Source organism: Ceratotherium simum, chromosome 16, assembly GCF_057802395.1.
Source record: "Ceratotherium simum simum isolate JZ-2026a chromosome 16, ASM5780239v1, whole genome shotgun sequence".
NCBI lineage: Eukaryota > Metazoa > Chordata > Mammalia > Perissodactyla > Rhinocerotidae > Ceratotherium > Ceratotherium simum.
In genome coordinates, this window is record NC_141915.1 from 58,866,385 (window position 1) to 58,886,880 (window position 20,496).

Genomic DNA, 20,496 nt, shown 5'->3' on the forward strand with positions numbered 1-20,496 from the left:
ATAACACATTTCTGAACTAAGTTAGTTGATGGGAACACATCCTGTCCACACAACTTTTCAGGCATTTCAGATGCATCAAGGAAAATTGCATCGACTTGTGGCTTGATGTCCTTACTGTCTGCTCCATGGATGGTTGGACCACGCCCCGGGACCCAGTAGCACCTCAAGACAGCGGGATGCTCCCTCATGGTCTCTGTCCCCTGGAGGACCCAGTCTCACTCCCGACCCTCCTGCAGCTCTGCCCCACGGAGGAAAGGTCACTGTTACCTTTATCTGCTTGATCTCATACTGAATCCGCTTGATGGGGTTGCCGTAGATGTCGTTCCCAGAGTCCACCTCCTTCTCACTCACCGCTTTGGCCCTAATCACTGCCAAACAAAGACACAGAGATGAGCAAGCTCCCCGTGAGACCGCCCTGGCTCCGAGGAGGAGGCAAGGGGCAAGATGATCCAGCCCCCAACACGGCGTCAGATTCCACACAAGCCGAAGGGGCTGACCAGGAAGTGAAGCTCCAGGACTCCCCCCAGTTCCAGGATTCTTCCCCAAGAATCCTCTGTGGACGTCTGAACAAAGCTCCCTGTAGAGGTCAAGCCTGCGTGTTTGAGGCTGTTTTCACTCTCTCCGGTGTGTATGTACCAGTGGCTGGGGAACAGATAAGCCCACCAACCGGCCTGCCGTCCTGACTCACGCAGTTGAGGACGGGCAGACGGATGCCCGCCACCGCCCTCCATCCATAGCCTGTCGGCAAACAGCTTTACAGGCTGAAGGCAGAGGGGTAGGTACCCGCCTTAAGGAGGCCCCATCATATTTAGGTTTGGGGTCTTACATCTAACAGGTCCATCCTGCTACCCTCCTCTCTGTCCTAACAGTTTCCCTGGAAAATGTCCTGTGGATGATTCTTTGCAACAATACATATTCTCTCAGGGGCTGACAGAGGACAGGTCAGGGCACTTTAACCCAAAGCTCACGGAATCAGGTGAGGAAACGCCCCTATGGCAGAACTGCGGGACAGATGCTGAGGGAGGAGGTCAAACAGAAAGAAAGATGATTCCAGATGGCGATGCAAGATGAAGCAGAGGGGAAGAGGTCGGGCTGAGAAGGTTCCAGAACGTTCAACGAAGCCTGAGGCTCTCAAGGGCCATGCACCACAGGGCCTCCTACTAGCAATTAAGCCAGGACTCGGCTCCGCCCTGTAACCTGTCAAGGCGCAGATCAGCGGTTCACTCTGTCACTTGGGCAGAACCCTCCCTTTTTTCATTTCCAGGCTTGTCAGCTGCTGGCACGGCCTGTCTTAATGGCTTTAAAAGCTTTGCCCTCCAAAATTCAGCCGTGCAGGGTCGCTCTGGGTGTCGTGTTAGTGTGGATGTGAGCAAAATAGAGAAAGAAGGAGCAAACAGTGCCAGGCTCACAGGAGCCTCCCACCTCCACCCTGAGTGGGCAGCTCGAATCTTAGAAACCTCTGGACAGGGCTGTTTTCTCCCACAGAGCAGAAGGGCCTAGGCACACGGATCCCCCATTGGTGCCCATCCCCTTGGACCCCAGAAATGCTCTCTAGATCCCAGCCTGGCACCAGGGCCCCGCACCACAGCCCCACCGCCCCACCCCGGCCCAAACCCCATTCTTGTCTCTTCTTCTGTTGGAGCTGAGTCATGACTGGCAGAGGCCACAGGTTCCTATTTCCCAGGCTAAGCCAGGCCCTAACCTGCAAGGCCATATCTAGGAAATGCCACCTGGTGGGCTACCCCAGAACAGAGGATGTGCCCTTGGTTTCCAGCGTCTCCTCCCATCCTCAGCACCAGTTGTCTTTTTATAGGCCCATCCCGTCCAGCTCAAACATCTTCCTTGGCCACCCACTTCCCTCGTCTGAAACAGGAGACTCCTTGCGAGCTGGTGCCAACCAGCGGCTATTTCAGTTGCCTTAGTTGCTCCTGCTCTTGCTGTTCCACCAGTCCATAATAATCCCCTGAACCTGAACCTGTCCAGGGTTGTCCCCGCTTCTGGACAGGCAAGTTCCTTCTGCCCCAAATGCCATCTCCCCCTCCCTGCCTGGAGAACTTCTATTCATCCTTCAAGACCCAGCTAAAATACCCCTTTACCGTCTTGTTCTGGGAAATCCTGTCCTCCTGTAGCACTTGGTACATTCCACATCTCTTGTCCATTACACCATACAGGTGTAAACACCTGTACACCTGGGGCCCTGGGAGCTTCTAACGGCAAAGGCTACATTTTAACCACAGAACAGTCAGTGTTCTCTAAGTGTTTCCCAGGTGGAACTGAGCTGCACCTGAGAAACTTGGGATGGCAGCCCAGGCGAGGTTGACTTTGGTCCCTTTTACTACCTGCCTAAGCTACACTTGATCGCAATGCTGCAGAGAAAAAGCGTTTATGCCAATCAGTAACCGTGCCAGATCAACCCTGGCGTAAGTCTGCTCTTCTGTAGTATCGTCCTCAGTCACGATATGAGACGAACCAGGAACATCTAAAGGAGACAACGGTTCTAGAAGGGGCAATGCTGCCAGGTTTTACTACAGTACGCCCAATTCTGCGTGCTTTTGGGACCTGCTTTTCAGAGGTCCACTACTCTGCAGTGTTTAATGCACAACAGGTGCTCCATAAACACACCGCTGGTGATCAGAAAAGCAGCAGCAACTACCCCCAAACAGGATTCCAAAAGGTTCCATTCCATTCCACATGTTAAGGTCCATGCATTTTTCTCTTACAAAAGCCCCTAAGGCTCCCAGGCAGCCTGAGTCCTTATTTGAAAGGGGCAGCAGGGGGGCGACATCCTGCTGTAGGCCCCTCCGGCGTAGTCTCAGGGAAGTTCCCGGACCTCGCTGAGACACAGCTGCTCACATCTGACACGGAGATACCCCCCGCAGTACCTGCGCCCTTGTCAGGTGTGGTGAGGACTGAGAGCTGTTGTGTGTGTGCCGTGCAGCGCCTCGCACACGACGTACGGGGTCTGGGTCAGGACGCCAGAACCAAAGCAGCACTGCTGAGAGGTGTGGCACCAACTCCCCGACCCCGGGGGTGAGGGGCTTGGAGAGCTGCATCCCGCTGACTGCTGGCTCCTCAGGGCCTGTCCCGGTCAGTGTGATCCCCGAGTCTGGGTCTCATGCAGCTTCTGGACGTGTCTGCTTAGCTCTGGGACTACAGACTATACAACGTCCTTTTTAAAACTGTCCGAAAAGAAGAGAATGGTTGAATCCAGGGTCCAGGGTGGACCTGTGGGGTTAAGACTAGACCATTAACGGGTACTGAGGCCGCCAGTGGCGTGCTGGGAAGTGGGGGTGGGGAGCCGGGAGGCTCTCCAACGGGGCTTGTCCATGCAGAACAAGAACTCAGATTCTTCAGGGTCTCTCTGAATTCTGGGGGGAACCTCCTCCCCACTTTGTAAAATGAGAGATAATTCGAAGGAAAGAAAAGTGAGAATCAAGAGAGGCAGAGAAGGGCCAGTTCTACAGAAACCTTCCCCAAAGCATCAACACCCTCCGAACGTGAAGGAGAGATGCTGGGCATACACCTGCCCACGAAGATGCGAGGATCAACACCGCCGACCTGCTCAGGGCAGCGGGTACTGTCTGGGCTCAGCACTCTGCAGAGGGGAGGGCACACGCAAAACTTTGGCGAATGAACTCATCACTGCCAGAGGATCCCACGGGCAAGCTGAAGGCAGGAGACCTGAGGGGAAACAGGACGGATGGGCCCCATGAGGAGGGCAGGCTGGGGTGGTGTCACAGTGGACCCCAGCCAGCTCTGGCTGCAGATGTTTAGACCCTCAGCCTTCTGCCCCGGCACCAGGCCAGAGTGGGGACTGTCTTACATGCCAAACTCAGAGCTCAGGGTTAGGCTGCCTTTCAAGCGCGAACCCTAAAAGCATGGGGCTCCTCCTGTTGCCTAAAGGAAGAAAGAAGTAAGGTGTGGGAGGGTCTTCAGTAGCAGATCTTGCCAACGTGGGCACGAAGACAGATGATGGACAGGAAAGCGGAAGCACACAGTTTTCCAACTGCCAGTGGCGGACAGGGAGGAGGCAGGGAGGGCTCTCCAGAAACGCGTCTCCTGCACCCACGGCAATGGGCATCACCCTGGGCCAGAATGGAGGCCACTCCAAGGGAGGGATGGGCCTCTCTCAGTCCCCAGCCAGCAAAAGAACAGGGCTGAGGAAAAACAATGAGACCCAAAGAATCTGGGAAGAAAATAAAATCCAGGCACGGACACACTTTACCAAACACCTACACTGTGCTGGGCCTGGTGTTTGGCCCCGGGGAGGGGAATCAGCCCAGCCCTGTCCATCCCCTAGGAGTGGGCTGCTCTGCTCCACTACCCCGCCCCTCACAGTAGGAACCAGGGGCAGCGGCAGGAGGGAGAGTCTTCATAAAGAGTCTTGTTCTAACTTCTTTGCGCCCAAAAGTGATGGCCTCTCCCCAGGCTGCTCAGATTGTTTTTCCTTCTTTCCCTTCTGCCGTTAACACAACATCTGGGTTTGAGATCAAGGGTGATACGCTGCCTGATGAATTCACCGCCAGATGTTGGCTACTGGAATGCACAACTGTAGACTTAATTCAAAGCACACGCAACCACAGAGCCCCCGCCCCCACCCCTCAGCCATGGACACCACATGATGTCACTTCCCCCTGCTAGGAGCCTGCAAAAACAATCCCTAGGACACCCAGCCAGATTTGGGATGGAAAAGAACTGGGCGGGTGGAAAGTCAAGGTCACGGACAATGATCCAAGGAACACAGGCTGCGTTCAGACTGGGAGGGATGACAACCTCCCAGGGAAAGCCAGTGGAGGCCAGACTGTCCCGCTGCTGTCCTGGGGGAGGGGACAGAGAAGGGCCTTGCGGGAAACCTTGGATGTCCCCAGCACACGACGTGGCCTGGGCCAGCCAGGAGGTGCAACACACTCCATCAGCCTAGGCTGAGGTTCAAGTCCCCTCCCACACTCCACCAACATCTTCTGAGCCCTACTGTGTCCATGGATGTTCCTGGGGAAGCAAGGGAGGAGAAAAAGCCGTGCACATAATCTATGGGGGAGCCAGACCCTGAAAGAGAACTGCCTCTGAGAAGTTCATTTATTTCACACTCACTGAATTATCTTTATTACCTTGTCACGGGTCCAGCTGCTCTCTGGAGGAATCCCATATCCATATACAGCCACGGCTGCATCATGACATTTCAGTCAATGAGGAACCAAATATACTGTGGTGGTCCTGTAAGATCAGTACCACAGAGCCTGGGTGCGTAGGAGGCTGTACCAGCTAGGTTTGTGTGAGTACACTCTGTGACGTTTGCACGACGACGAAATCACCTAATGATGCATTGCTCAGAATGTATCCTTGTCATCAAGCGATGCGTGACTGTATATGAATATATCCTATAGGACCTTCCCCAATGGGGCTGCTCTGCCTGGGCATGGGCTCCAACTCCGGAGCACAGGTAAGTCTGTGGATATTGAAATGTGACTTTTAGACATTTACAGCCTTGTCCCAGTGCACTCGACACACTCTAAGTCCCGAGCCCCCAGTGTCTGCTGAGGCAGAACTTCTGGCTTAGGAAAAGATCACCCGTTTGCCCGGAAGAGGTGTGGGAATCGCCAGGATTCAGAAAAACATCCGTCAACATGTGAGGTCAAAATCCAGTCCTGAATCATCTGAGCCTTACGTGTGCACTGACTCAGACTGGCAGGGGTGGCTGGCAGTGGCAGTGTCAGCAGAGGTCACTGTCCCCTCCCAGCCCAGTCCACCTATTGCAGCCTCCAGCTGGGACCTGGGAGGGGCCTAGGGAGACGGGCATTGGCAGGGACAGTGCTGCTCTGTTCTTCGATCTTGCTCACAGCCCTATGGAAAACGCCCAGTGGTCCCTCCAATTAGGGGCACAGCTCCCAATGCCATTCACGGGGGAGAGGGGAGATGGGGGCCTTCGACTGGCTAGCACATTTGCCAAAGACCCTACTGGCCTCAATCAAGAGTGGGTGGGGTTGCTCTACTGCTCTGACTGGAATGGGGGTGACCCAAGAGCACTGTGGTCACTGGTGTGAGAGCAGCAGCAGCTGCAGGCGGTTACAGGGGACTAGCCGCAGAGACGGATGTTTCTTAGATGCAAAGGGGGTGGCTACAGCCTGAGCTGCAAACGTCCTCCACGGGTCACTGGGTCCATTTCCTCGTCTCTGGGTAGAATTACATGCCAATCATTTCAGAGGAAGCCCAGCCCCCACTTACTCCGGGACGGGCCAGGCCAGGCTGGGCGAGGATGGACAGGCTCTCTAGGTGTGTTCGGTGGCCCCCTGGGGCAATCAGGGAGGGCTGCAGGGTTCGATGCTTTTGTCTACGCTCTCCAAAAAAGGGGGCACCCTGGGTTTAGACGTTTACGCCCTCACATCACAGATCTACTAAAGTGCCCACTAATGCTTGCAACTACAGCCTGCGGCTGCCACTTGGGCTGAGAGCTTCTTGTCCCTTTTGGGTGGACGGAGTGACGCCAGATGGCTGGTCGACCTGGCCGAGGCCACTTGACCTTTGGATTTTGATGAACTTGTCCAAAACCCTGAATGAGGGTGGACCCAGGGCACCTCCATCCCAGCCACCCATTAACCTTCAAGGTTAGAGTCAGGAAAGTGAAGGGGTGCCCCACTTCCCATGTCTACACTTGACATATGCCCACCATGTCTATACCCGTGTTTATACCCAACAGAGCCTGCAGCTCTGCCCTACGAAAGCTGCAATGAGTTTTTTTTTTTTTTTTTGCTGAGGAAGATTCACCCTGAGCTAACATCTGTTGTCAACCTTCCTCTTTTGTTGCTTGAGGAAGATTAGCCCTGAGCTAACATATATGGCAAACTTCCTCTAGTTGGTATGTGGGTCCCTGCCACAGCACAGCTGATGAGTGGTGTAGGTCCGCCCCCAGGATCTGAACCTGTGAACTCGGGCTGCCAAAGCGGAGCACGCCAAACTCAACCACTAGCCACGGGGCCAGCCCCAAAAGCTGAGATGAAATGATTATATTTTTCAGGGCCTTGCCCCCAATTACTGTGGATCCCTAACTGCTTGTGTCTAACTAAACCATCCCAGTGGGCTTGGGGGGCAGAGTAAAGACGGTTTTGAATGTCTCCAATGGGACTGCATCTGCTTCTTTAGCAGGTGGGCTGATCTCACCAGCTGGAGGGGCAGGTGCATGCAGACGGTGATCTAGAAAGTGGATTGTGCTCACATGGACTGCAGACTTGCTCTGATGTCCCAGGTACCGAGGCCACGCCCCTCCCCACAGAGCTGTACATGGAAACGGGGTGTGGTTGAACAGCCTGGGAGATGTCACAAGGAACGCATGGCGTCAGCGCTGGCTCTGCACCTGGACGTCCATGGGAGTGTTCAGCACCACCTGCCCCTCCGGCCTCACTGTCTGCCCAGCCCCCACTTTCCAAGGTGCCCCTCAGTGGACACGGTCATGGGGGCTTTTCCCTAAACACTAGCTCTGCCTGCCTGGCCTCAATGCCTGGCCCCTTTCGGTCAGTGGTTGAGCAGACCTCCTCCAAGTTCGCTCCTTTTAGGGAAATGAGAAAAAAAAAAAAGGGCCTGTCATTTAGTAATTAAAAACAGCCCTGTGGTGCTGGGAGGGAACCCAGGGCTTCTTCCGTCCCTGCAGCAGCTGTGAGAGACCAGACGCACCCTCAGGTCCCTCCAAGCCTCCCCATCCCCAGCTCTGGAGCGGGGCTGTGCCTGTCCAGGGTGAGGGCAAGATTTGGCCAGCATGACTCAGGCCAGGGTTAGAAATGCCTGGAATGACAAGTGCTCAGAGCAGATGTGTTTTGTGGGAGGCTGTGGGTGGGGCAGGGAGACCGATGGGGTGCAGCTCCCATGCTGCACCATGAGCCTGGTCCCTGGGGATTTGCCAGCCCTGCCCAGTGCTGTTCAAGATTCAAGCACATACACGTGAGCTGCTGTCCGCTGGATGCCCCGTCTCCATGGAGACCAGCTCTCCCATCTCTGTTTCCTGTCCATTCGCTGCGGCTCCCCTCGGGAGCACGAAGGAAACAACACCTTTGAGAGCTTCAGCTGTGCAGAGAAAAGCTGCAGCACTAGCTGCCCAGCTTCCCAGCTGCCCTCCTCAACCCCCAGGACCCCCAATTCACGCCCTGCCACCCTTCCTCCCTTCTCCCTGTGGGCCCAGTGGGATCTCATGCCAGAGGCCTTGGTCACGGTTCCCGAAGCCTTGGGCTCGGCCCTTCCCATTCACGTGCTGCTGAATCATTTGAAAAAAATGCATCCCGATCCTGGGAGGATTTGCTGAGAACAGTGCGGCTTTGTGGAGGGAACTGCTGCTCTGCACTTTCTCCGCCAAGACCCTGAGGAGGAGCCAAGCTCAGCCCTGCAAACCCCAAGCCTGGAGCCCAGAGTGGGGACAGGAGCAGGAGTGGGGCAGGGCAGGAGGCAGAGGGAGCTTGGAGAGGTGCCGAGGGAACACCCAGCCACCCCTCGCAATCCCTTCCCACCCACAGGCTGAGACGGACACAGAGCGGCCAGAAGGACAGCACAGAAGCGAGGGGCAGCAGACGAGGGTCCTGTCCTCACGCTGCCGCTGGTGGACTGTGACCTCGGGCAGGTCTCTGTTCCTCTCCAGACTGCCTCCTTTTCGGGAGCAAATACACAAGGGCTGGGCCCACGGCCCTGGCCCCCGTCAGTGTGGACAGTGCAGCAGCAGTGGCCCTTGCGTGGGACTCAGAGGCATGTGGTCTGAGGGCTGACCCCAACCCACTGCATTTCTCAGGAGACAGAAACAGGGATGTAAAGGCTGGAATCCTAGGGCCCACACACCCAGCTTCCAACATGGAGAGAGCCCAAGCAGTAGCGCTGGGCAGTTCATGCCCCTCCTCTTTCTCGCTAGCTTAGCCTGGCAAATAAGACCCGAGGTCAGCCTACCTGCCCCTCGAAGCTGGTAGCAAGTGGTGGTGTGCAGTCAACCCAGCCCTCAGTTCCCGCCTGGGACGTGTCCTGGGCCGTCAAAGGACCTGTGACACTGCTACATCAACCCTCCAACACGTTAGAGAGTGAGGAGGGCAGAGGCAAGATGCCGTCCACGTATCGTGGCCACCTTCCGCTCACTGGAAGAACTACTGCAGATCAGAGGGGGTCCTCTGTGCCCCCAACTTTAAAAATCTTATTTTTGCCGTTATTTTACATTTCTGAGGTTCTGGATGTTATCACACACACTATGGCCATGCACCTGGCTGGCGGGGGAGGGGAGAGGAGTGAGGACCCTCAGAGCAGCACACATGGAATATGGGGCCACGTCCAAAACCAACGACGCCTGCTGGCCCAGCAAGTGCAGGAGCGGGTCACACCATCACGGGGTGAACTGCTGGTCCTGCTGCTCTCGTCCAGGCAATTGTCAGACACTGCCGGCCTGCCCCCGCCCATGGACAGGGGACCTCGGCAGCACACATGACCAGTGCTGCTACTCCCCTGCAAACCCCTGGGGCACACACGGGGACCTGTCCACCACCAGGGTGGCCATGGAGGTCTTACCAAGTCCCTGCGGTCTGGGTGGGGAGAAAGACTCACAGGCAGGGCTGCAAGGAAGTGACCAGATGATGATGGTTCTAGTAAATGCAGAGTCAAGACGAGAACAGGGAAGCTGCCCCCAAATGTGGGGGCAGAAGCACAAACCCAGTGGAAAACTCCCGAAGACAGTGTTCAGAGCGGGAGAACCTCTAGGGGAGAGAGGGAGGCCCCCTGGGGGAGGACACCAGAAGTGCTATAGGAGGATGAAGGCACACACAGCCATGGTGGCAGGCGTCCTTACTGCCACCTGGCAATACTTCATGGAAACCTTCCAGGAGCCCCATGCCCTTCCAGGTGGTGCTGTCCTAGGGCACTACAGTCCAGCTGTGTCAAAGTGACCAAGAAGACAGGGTCTGCCGGGACCCCAGCCCACCCTTTGGCTACCACTGAGAGATGGACGATACCCATGACATCTCCACAGGGAATCATTGGAGGGTCATCTTTTTAGGGTGGGGAGGGGTCCTGGAGGGCTATTTCCCCGCTACTGGCCTGGGCAAAGAAGTACCTCATCCCCCTTTCACCTTCTGCAGGACAGGTGGGAAAGGGCAGGATGTCTTGTCCTGCTGCCAGGGGACAGTGTAGGTATGACCATCTAGGCAGAGATGAGTCACCCTCCACCATGTCTCGCTGCCCATCCCCTACACTTACTTTAGCTCAAGTGTAGCCAAGAAGGAGCAATTCCTCACCTAGAACACATGGAACACAAATACTACCTTTGAAGGTGGAAACAAAAATAACCCACTCAAAGGCAGGCTCGTCCATTCATCAGACTATGGCTTCCAGGCCGAGTCAGGACAACCTCATTACTCAGGGTTTGGGTCCTACCGTGGCCACGGCTCTAAACCTGGTGATCCCACAGCCCTCTCTCCAACCTCCCCGACCAAGGTGACCCTTCAGTGGCAGACAGGAGCTCTCCAGATGATCTCCTTGTGACACACAATGCTGAGCATCTACAAAAAGCCAGAGCCCCTCCCCCCATAATCCTCAAGTGGCCTGGGAGTGGCACTGTCCCCCTGGCCACAGAACTTCTTTCTTATACATGTTGGGCTTGGATCAAATTGTTGAGTTGCTTTGCAGCCTGACCCATGACATTCCGGAAGCAGATGCCAGAAAGAAACCTGGCTGGGAGCAAACATTCTCTCTACCTCAAGTAGAAAAGCCACAGACAGACGATGGAGACCCATAGGCTGAAAACGTGAGATGGGAGAAGGCTCCTCACCCAAGCTACTGATGATTTAAAAATGAAACCAACGGGACTGGCCTGGTGGTGTAGTGGTTAAGTTTGCGCGCTCTGCTTTGGCGGCCCCGAGGCTTGCAGGTTCGGATCCCAGGTGTGGACCTATGCACCGCTTATCAAGCCAAGCTGTGGCGGTGTCCCACATAAAGTAGAGGAAGATGGGCACGGATGTTAGCCCAGGGCCCCTCTTCCTCAGCAAAAAGAGGAGGATTGGCGAACGGATGTTAGCTCAGGGTGAATCTTCCTCGCCAAAAAATAAATAAATAAAAAAAATTAAAACAAAACCAGCAAGACTCGTTGAACTTTATAAAAAAGTTCAACACTGACATTACTGCCCCATACAAATGGCACGTTTGGGGTTCTGTGAGCTCCAGGGAAGCTCTCCAGGGAAGCTCTCCAGGGAAGCCTGGCTCAGGGCTCTCAGGGACATGTAACTGGGCGTCACTCAACATCTCCGGGGAATCCCACCATTGCCACCTGTCACTGCACATTTACCTATTACCTGTATCCTCCACTAGAACGTAAGCCCTGTGATTCCCAGGTGTGTTGTCCACTGTTCATGTCCAGTAACTGGGGCAGTGTGTCTCACTCAGTATTTGTCAAGGAAAAATAGTATAAGATTACGTCAACATTTTCCAGGGCAAAAACAGAAAAGGTGAAAATGGGAAAGAGAAGGAGTGACAGGACCTTTCCCACACTGACATCCCACTTAGTGTTCAAACTTTTTGATGCCTGGCCTTTTGATCCAAATGCACTAAGGACGTAGTTCTCTTTTTGGGAACAGGCATAAAACAGAGAAGAAGCTATGATCCTGGAAAGAAGGCTCTGATAGTCACATGATGATATGACGCTGCAGCGAAAATAAACAAATCACACCTATGTGTGACATGGAGGAATTAACTATGCCAAGTCCAAAAAAAGCTTCCAAAAGACCACACACGGTATAACATCTTTTTTATAAAGTTCAAACTCAAGTAAAACTAAATAGTGTTGTGTATATAAATTTTTACACACACGCACACACACTTGAACATATAATGAAAGGTAGGGACCACCCCCAGGTTCGGCAGGCATATAGCTAAGGAGGAAGAGGGTGCAGAAAGGGGAAGCAGCACACAGGACACAGACAGAAGCTGGCGTTCAGCAAATATCCCAGATTTTGGGTTTGGGTGGTGGGCTCACAGTTGTTCATTACGTTGTCTAAAACGTATATCTAAGATAAAAAAGGCCATTCAGGGACCAATGATACAAATGTGTCATGACCGAAAACGGTTGATCCAACTCAGTGTATCTGAGTCCTCGGAAGGGAGGGAAGGAGGCAGGAACCATCTCCTTGATATGCTAGTCCAGGGTCAGCTAACTATGGCCCAGGGGCCAAATCCAGCCCCCACCTATTTTTGTAAATCAAGTCTTGTCGGATCTCGGCCACGCCATTCATTCCTGTGTTGTCCATGGCTGCGTTGAGCTGCAACAGCAGGGGTGAGCAGTTGCCACGGAAACCGTATGGCCGGCAAAGCCTAAAATATGTGCCATCTGGCTTTTTGCAGAAAAAGTTTGTCCACCCCTGTCCCAGTCCCTAAGTATGCAATTGGCAGATAAAACCCAACCCAGTGTAGGGTCTCCACGGCTGCCGAGTCAGAGGTAAAGCTGGGGGGTAGGAAACTAACCAGACACCCAGGTTCCCCCCACCACTGCCAGCCCTGAGGGAGTCACCTATCAGGGCTGGGTTGCTGGGAACCATTTCCCCTCTTCTCTCTCTCTCCTTCTGTCTTTCTTCCTCTCCCTCCTCCTTCCCTCTCCCTCCCTTCCCCTTTCTCTCTCTCTCCCTCCTGCTTTCTAATATTAAAGCTACAAGAGTGTTACTAAGTGATGTCCTATTTAGTGATGTTGGTTTGAAAGACTGGAAGAGGTTTTTGTTAAATCTCTCCATTTATGTCTCAGCCAGTGGCTAAGCAACAGCGATGTCTCTTTTGACACTGTGCCTGTCTGACCTTGGATGCCCGAAAGTCTAGTGTTTATTTGGCTAAAACATCTGAAGTGCTTAATTTACCTGGAGTTTCCATCTGTGCTTGTGCACATGAAAACAGCTTGGCTCTGGGAGACCCCTCTGTGCTACGCTGGCCAGACCCACTTACTGCATCCCACACGGGCTCCTGTTTTTGTGCTAAGAAGCCTTCCTGAAGAGGACTTAGTTTTAAAGGCAAGATTAGAGAATAGTACAATTCCTGCAGAGGAACTTGCTCCAAAGCATGGCAGAACGATAGATGACCCATTTTAAAGAGGCCTATCAGTTTCCCAATAGACGACGCAAAGACAGATCTCACAGACTCAAGGACCAGTTCAGCATAACGCAGTCATCAGCGATGTATTTATCACGGATGGGACTTTCCCTTTTATCATATTCTCTGAAACTCTCGCAAGCGCTTCCTGGCTTCTTCAAGAAACTGCTTGTGCAACTGGTTCGCCTCTAAAATTTGCTGCTGAAGGTCACAGATCATCTGACTGTGCCCGTCATCGTCGGTGGTGCTGGCGGCCGAGGCGGAAGCAGCATCGGGCCCACACCCTCCTCCCTCCTCCCGGTCTCGAGGGGAGGAAGACTGCAGACGAGCCAGGCGAGCTCTTGTCTGCTCCGGTCTCTCATCCTCACGCTCTGTCTGGGAGTGGGCTTCCAAGCTCATCTGCGGGGGTTCAGCTTGTTCAATCAATTCCAGCTCCTTTCCTCTTCTCGCTTCCATCTCCATTTCCTGCTGTTGCTTTGACACCACCAAGCCGACCCTGCCCGCCTGTCCTTGTGGGTGAGGCCACGTGTCCAGCGTGTCGGGTCTGGGCAGTTCTCGTCCAGGTTCCGTGCTGTGCAGGAGCGGGTTCTCATCATTGACAAATGTTCCTGCCTCAGGAGACAACAACCTTCTCTCATTCTGAAATGTGGGCTTGGCCATCCGACGATATTTTTGGTTCTCAAGCTTGCTTAGTAACTTTTCCAAACTGGTTCTGGATGGTGTCTGGTGGGCGTCCACCTCCGCTGGACTTGCGGATTCCCGGGCAGGCACCATTTCCATTTCTGCATCTAGGGTTTTCTTCTCTCGTTGGGTCTCACCTCTCCGTTCTTGCCTCTCTGAGAAGCCCTGTTCTTCACTGGGGTTCTGATCCATCCCGGGCCTAGCTTCAAGGTACAAGCTCAGGTGTTTTTTCAGCTTCCTGTTTGTGTTAAACAACTCTTCGAAGGCAAACTCGAGCTCTCTCTGCCACTTGCTCTTGTCACCGCGCTCGCACTGAGATGCCTGCGGCGCAGCTCTCCTTCTGCAAGTCGAGCCGACTGGCCACAGCTGTTCCAGGTCTCTCGCTCTGCCCTCGGGACTCTGATGCAGAGAGGTGTTTCTCAGGCCTTGAACAAGATGAGCTGACCCCTTTCCCAGCTGCCTCCTCCCCTCCCGGGTGATTTCTTTCTCCCTTTCCTCCAGGTCCTTGGTCTTTCCTGCCACAACCAAGAGCTTTTCCACATCCAGGCCCTTGCTCACTCGAGGGTCCACAGGACGATGGCCACCGCTGGTCTTTGTGGAAGGCGCTCGTTTCCCCTTATGCTTCTCGGGCGGGCTCGGGGGCGGAGGAGTCGGGCCCACAGCCTTGGTCGCTCCCTGCTTCTCCAAACCCGCTGCTCTCCTCTGAGGCCTGGTGTGCCAGGGCTGCTGTCTCATCAGCTCTTCTTTGCAACTCTTCTCTTCTCTGACGGCTGCTCTGTGCTTCTCCCTGGCCCTTGGTGGCCGGGCTGCTCCTCGCTGGGCTGGCAGCTCCAGGTCAGGTTCATGATCCTTAGGCTGTCCTCCTCCCAAACCTAAGAGATGCATTAAATACAGCCTCTCCAGACCTCGGACTCGCTGGCTGGGGGCCCCCTGCCACTCTGTCCTCAACTCCTTGGCCAAGTGCTGGAGCTGCTGGCTTTTCCACCACTTGAGATCTTGTCTTCTCTGCAGAGCAAGGTCTCCTTTTTCTCTGACTTGTAGCAATTTGTGCTTCTGCCTCAAAAGCAAGGCTTCATCGTCAGGGCTAGGACTCAGCCAAGCAGCTCTGTGTGTGTTTCTTTTCATGTTGGAGACCTCTGCAGACACAGCTTCGGAGGGAAGATGGTGTGAGCCAAGAACGGAGGTTCAAGGGCACCAGGGGCTGAGGAGCCACAGATGCCACGGCTGTTCCAAGTCAAGCCTACAAGGGCAGGACACGTGCTGCTCAGAGCGTCCCGAGGAGAGTGAGCAAGCCCCTGGAGACAAGGCACGTGGGGCTCTGAATGGATAAGTTCTACAACGTGTCCCTCCAGCTCTCTCCCCCGTCACTTGCCCGTGAAGGCCCACTCTGTCCCCGGATTTCTGTCTTGCTCACCTTTAACAAGATCCTGTAGGGCAGCTGTTTTCAACAGGGTGTGGTTTTGCTTCCCAGGGGACATATGGCAATGTCTGGAGACATTTTTTATTGTCATACTGGAGGGAGGTGGTGCTACTGGCATCTAGTGAGTGGAGGCCAGGGATGATGCTCAACATCCTGGAGCACACAGGACAGCCCCATGACGAAGAGGGATCCAGCCCCGATATCAGGAGGGCCGAGGTTGAGAGCCCCACCCTAGGAGACATGCTAGGGTTCAGGTGGGGGGGACGGGTGCAAATGCTTTGCCCTCTGGAGGGAGAGCGCCTTATAAATGAGAGGAGGAAGGGGTGGAGAAGGAGAAGCCTGCCAGGCAGGGGTGTGTGGGGAGGGTTGCAGGGGGAGGTGTGCACGTATGTGTGTGCAGCAAGTGTGCGTGTGTGTGCATGTTTGATACTACAACCCAATGCAAACCAATCAGAGAGGAGGATAAGCCGGTGGTACTTCTTTTTTCATGATTCCCAAATCCTTCCTCATGTAAACTATCAGAAGGGGACCCTCTGGCATCAGGAAGGGACATGTGCTCTGCCAGGCCTTCCCGGGGAGGAGGTGTGTTTACACCAGGAGTGTGGAGTCACGTCTGTTGGCATCTGCAGCTGATGTCAACAGCAGCCAGATCCGTGGCTGGAGGAGCTGCTTCGTGGTCAGCGGCCGTCCGTGTGGAGCACCCCTCAACTGCCACCTCCCTTCTTCCAGTTCAGTCTGTGTGGAGCCAGGCCAAGCACTTTGAGCCCAAGGTAATCACAGGATCAGAAAACACCACTGGGTCAGCTATGGAACAGCTAATGTTACCCGTGCAGGCTCCTCCCAGGCCCTTACACGTATTTACTCATCTCTTTTACAGCAACCTTTGAGGTAAGGAGCTATTATCACCCCTGGTTCACAGGGCGGGAAACTAAGGCAGAGAGCAATTAAGAAACTTGACCCAGATCACACAGCTGGTGAGTGGCAGACAGGCCTCTGCTGCTCAGGCAGACCACAGTGCCTTTGACCAACCTCGGCTGGTCAACCTGCTGCTGGCTTTTGTAAATTTGATTGTGCAGTTATACACTTAGAATAGTGGCTAACATTACATTCTACCAGTCTGCCAACCACCATGATGAGCAAGAGGAGAGGGAGAGAAAGTTGGGGGCATGAACCACAATGATTGAGATTTTCAACAAAGATGCCACCGCAATTCAAGGGGGGAAAGAATTGTTTGTTTGCTTGTTTTGTCCCCTAACAAATGGTGCTGGACAGCTGGATATTCCACATGCAAAAAAGACGAATTTAGATCCTAATCTCACCATGCACAAAATTATATACCACGTACAAAAATTAACTCGAAATGGATCATCAAACTTAATGTAAGGTCTAAAACTACACATGCCTAGAAGGAAACATAAGTGTATCTTCATGCCCTTGGGTTAGGCAAAGATTTCTTAGATACAACACCAAAAGTGCAAGCAATAAAAGAAATTGATACACTTGGCACCATCAACATTAAAAACCTTTGCACTTCAAAAGACATCATTAATAAGAGAAAACACAAGGCACAGACTGGAAGGCGATGCCTGCACATCATATTGCCAACAACAGACCTGAGTCCAGATGATATTAACAACCCTGACAACTCAATAGGATGACAAATAATCCCATTTAAAAATGGGCAAAAGAATGAAATAGACACTTCACCAAAGACGACACTGTATGGCTAATAAAGCACATAAAAAGACAACCAACCTCAACGGTCATCAGGGAAATACAAAATGGAAGCTACAATGAGACACTACTTCACACCCACTGGAATGGCCATAATTCAAAAGACTGACAATAACAAGCGTTGGCGACGATGTGGAGAAACTGGAGCCCTCAGACACTGCTGGAGGGACTGCAAAATGGTGTGGCCACTTTGGAGAACTGTTTGGCGGTAAATGGTAAAGGCAGATTTACCATATGACCCGGCAACTGCATTCCGAAGCATATGCCCTAGAGAACGGGAAGCACGTGCCACACAGACACAGAGGCTCAGAGGGACTGAATAACTTTCCCAGCTCACACGGAGGAACCGGGTTCGAATCTGAGTCTCAAACGCCAAAGACTGAGCTCTTTCCACCCCTGGGAATGGCCACAGAGTGTCCACCAGGTGGGGAGAGGTCTGGGCAGCTGTGAATGTCCCTTTATCTGTCTGAGAAGACACCTGGAGAGAACGGAGATAATCGCACCCCAAGATCCAATGTCTATTTCAGTGCCTGGAGCCACTGGCTCACACCCTTGGTTAACCAGCAATGATCAGTAAATGTGGACGAGCCTCTCCCACTCCAGAGGGCCCCACCGTCCACCCTGCTACATCCTGAGCCAGGCCCACTACGGTGGGCACCCCAAAACTGCCGAGTTGGTTTTCCTGGAGACACGCAAATGGATGAAAACTCAAAACATCTGAACAGAGATCTTGGGGATAAAGTCCAGAAATTAGTCAGCTCCATAGTTCAGAAACTGAAAATCCTGTGACACCCGGCACACCCTCCGCCCACATCTGGTTCCTCCATGCTGTCACCTCCCAGCCCTTCCCTGCTTGCTAACTTGAGACCAGAGTGTTCTGGGCATCCCATCTCCCTCTGGTCTTCTCACCCTGTTCCCCCAGAGCTGAACGGGCTGCCCCACGCCGGCTGCCTTCAACCACTGGGGAAAACCACAGCCCTGTCCCCACAGAAGCCCCACTCAGCACAGCAGACAGGAAGGTGAGGTGGACACCCGTCTGGCCTCCAGTAGCACTAGGCGGACACTGGGCCCATTTTCCTTGCTCACCTCTGCAGCGGCCATGTTGGGCAGTCGCTCAGACAGCTTTCCAGCAGAAGCAGACCCTGTCCCAGGCCACCAGAGACGGACCCTCCCCACGGGCAGCAGGGAAGCGCCAGGCCCTCGGCAGCCCTCCTGCCTTCTCGCCCCCCAAGGAGACTCCCGGGTGCCCCACGTCCCGCGAGGAGAAACGGCAGTGAGCGCCACTATCGGAGGCCGTGGTTCCAGTCGCAGACAGCAGGTCCTGCCGTGACCCCTTGTGACCTCACGTGTACAAGAGGCATAATGCTGCCCACCCAGGGCCACTAAGGCATGACCTGCCCACAGCCAGTCCTCATGGGCCTGTCAGCACAGTGGGCGGTCACACAGCTAACAGGTGGTGGTTGTGACAAGGACCAGGCTCTCTAACGGTTGGGGTCTGTTGTGGCAATGCCGCAAGAGCTGGCGGTGCTGCCAGATCCCCCGGTAACCACGCCGCCCACCGCGGTGGTCAGGATGATGCGAACCTCATGCCCTGGATTCCCAGGTGACCAACACACAGATGTCACGCCCTCGGGGAACTTGGGGTCTAGGGCCTCACACACCTCGTATTCTTGGCTGGACCAGCACGTCATCGGAGGCATCATCTGAGCCCCTGAGACTGGGTGTGATTTCACAGACATTTAACCAAATGAGGTAAAATACGTGAAGAAAACAGTAAAACGGAGCTTGCCGAGGGACGTGACACTGATTACCATGTAGACCTAGCTGCTAGCAGAGCCCTGTGACTCAGGGTATTCACACACTTTGCACATGCCATCTCACCATGTCTATTCCTATCTCCATTTTCTGATGGGGAGACAGACTCAGAGACGTTAAGTAATTTGCCTAAGGCCACACAGCTCACAAGCTGTGCAGCAAGGATTCAAATCTGAGCAGGCAGACCCCTGATCCCAGTCTCCTACCCTGAAGCTGAGGGTGGTCAGAGTTGAGAGCCAGGACTCTGTCCTAGGTTGAGTTTTGTTCTTATCTGACCTCTGACCTCCCATGACTGAGAGGGGCTTGGCCTCTGGTGCTGAGACAGGCCTTCACGTGTTCTGTGTGTATTTACCTAAGTTCATCAAATGGACTACCCTCCCCCTTTCCATTCAAGTTTTTTGCTTGAACATTGAAAGGCAAGATCTAGCACACTGCTTCCTGAATCTTGCTGAAAGTCGGGTCCTGATGCAGCAGGTCTGGGTTAGGCCCGAGATGCTGATGTCTAAGGAGCTCCCAGGGATGCGATGCTGCAGGAAATGGTCTCCACCCAGTATGTGTGTCTCAATCCACCCCTCATCACTGGCCTCCTACCCTACAGAAGCTGAGCCCCTCTAAAAGCCCGCTAATCAGCTTGTCCCCCCCTTCCCCCACTCCCATGCCTGACCCCTCCTCCCCCCCACTGGGCTAGAGCTGCCATTCTTCTTCAGCCAGCTGCAGGACTTGCAGCATCTACAATGGCTCCCTGTTGTCCACACCAGCTAGTCTCCAAACACAGTCACAGGCCACCTGCACCACGGTCACCTGAGCTGCTAGCTAAAACGCAGATTCTTGGGCCCTGACCCAGACTGATCCTATCCCAGCCTCTGTGGGGAGGGGCCCAGGAATGTGCTCAGTTAACCATCTCATCAAAGTCGGTTGGGCAATCCCTGGCCTGCAGGCTTGAGAATGTTCCAGCAGCTCATGATCCAGCTCCCCTTCCCCAGCTGGGCATGGCTGTCCAGGCTCCTTGCCATCCCCAAATGCCCCCCACCCAGGCCCAGCACCACAACTGTGCTCATGCTCATGTGGGTTCTTCTTCCTCAAACGGACACCTTCCCCCCATCCTACCCACATTTCCCAGCCCAGATCCAGTTCCTTTTTCCTCGGAGGACGTCCCCTGGCCTCCAGAGCAACAAGGAAAATGCTCCTGCCTTTCTCCAAAGGCGCACAGACTCGGCGCCTGGGTGACGCGGTGTAGCACTCTTTCTTTGAAACATGTAAAAGTAGATATAGAAGGGCTCCCATTAGCTGGCATGGCCAGAGAGAGGCTATTTCCATATAATTAAAGCTTACTCTTTCATATGTAAAATTAATCATTTCTCTGTCTTCTGAGAGTACACAGAATAGATACAATTTGACCTTTTTTTTTGAAAACTCTGGATAATCTTCAGGACTAGAATACAGGGAGTCCCTCAAGGGCTTTTAAGATGTATAGGACCAAAAAAAAAAAAGAGAGAGAGATGTGTAAGACAGAGTTCCTTAAATGAAATGACCCCAGAATAGGTTTTTCAAGTCATCTTTTTATAGCTTCCTAAGTCCCCCTCCTTGGTTGTAACTTTCTGTGTGTCTGATGGCCTCCTATCTTCCTTTTCCATATGGCTTCTAAACTGCCATGGGCTGGCACCCACACAAAGCAGCTTGTTAGAACTGCGTCTGAAGTGAGGGTGAATAAGTCTGGGGCACAGACAGGCTCTTCTAAGTACTGAGCGTTTGAATCTAAGCTTATCGATTCT

General features: G+C 53.8%; 2 protein-coding genes across 2 annotated transcripts in view; both read right to left on the reverse strand.

The window, feature by feature from the left end:
* TIMP2 (TIMP metallopeptidase inhibitor 2) overlaps positions 1–20,496 on the reverse strand; it is a 51,379-nt gene that overhangs the window by 15,889 nt on the left and 14,994 nt on the right. Inside the window, exon 2 of the mRNA XM_004432830.3 lies at positions 268–368. Within this exon, the coding sequence (XP_004432887.1) occupies positions 268–368 (101 nt within the window). The remainder of the gene's footprint in view (positions 1–267; positions 369–20,496) is intronic.
* On the reverse strand, positions 12,611–19,312 carry CEP295NL (CEP295 N-terminal like). The gene has a single exon (XM_087441711.1). It carries the CDS (start codon positions 14,878–14,880, stop codon positions 13,192–13,194), a length of 1,689 nt encoding a protein of 562 aa, XP_087297837.1. The 5' UTR covers positions 14,881–19,312; the 3' UTR covers positions 12,611–13,191.

Coding starts and splice junctions, on each gene's coding strand:
- CEP295NL (XM_087441711.1), bottom strand. CDS start 14,880: ATGAAAAGAAACACACACAGAGCTGCTTGGCTGAGTCCTAGCCCTGAC.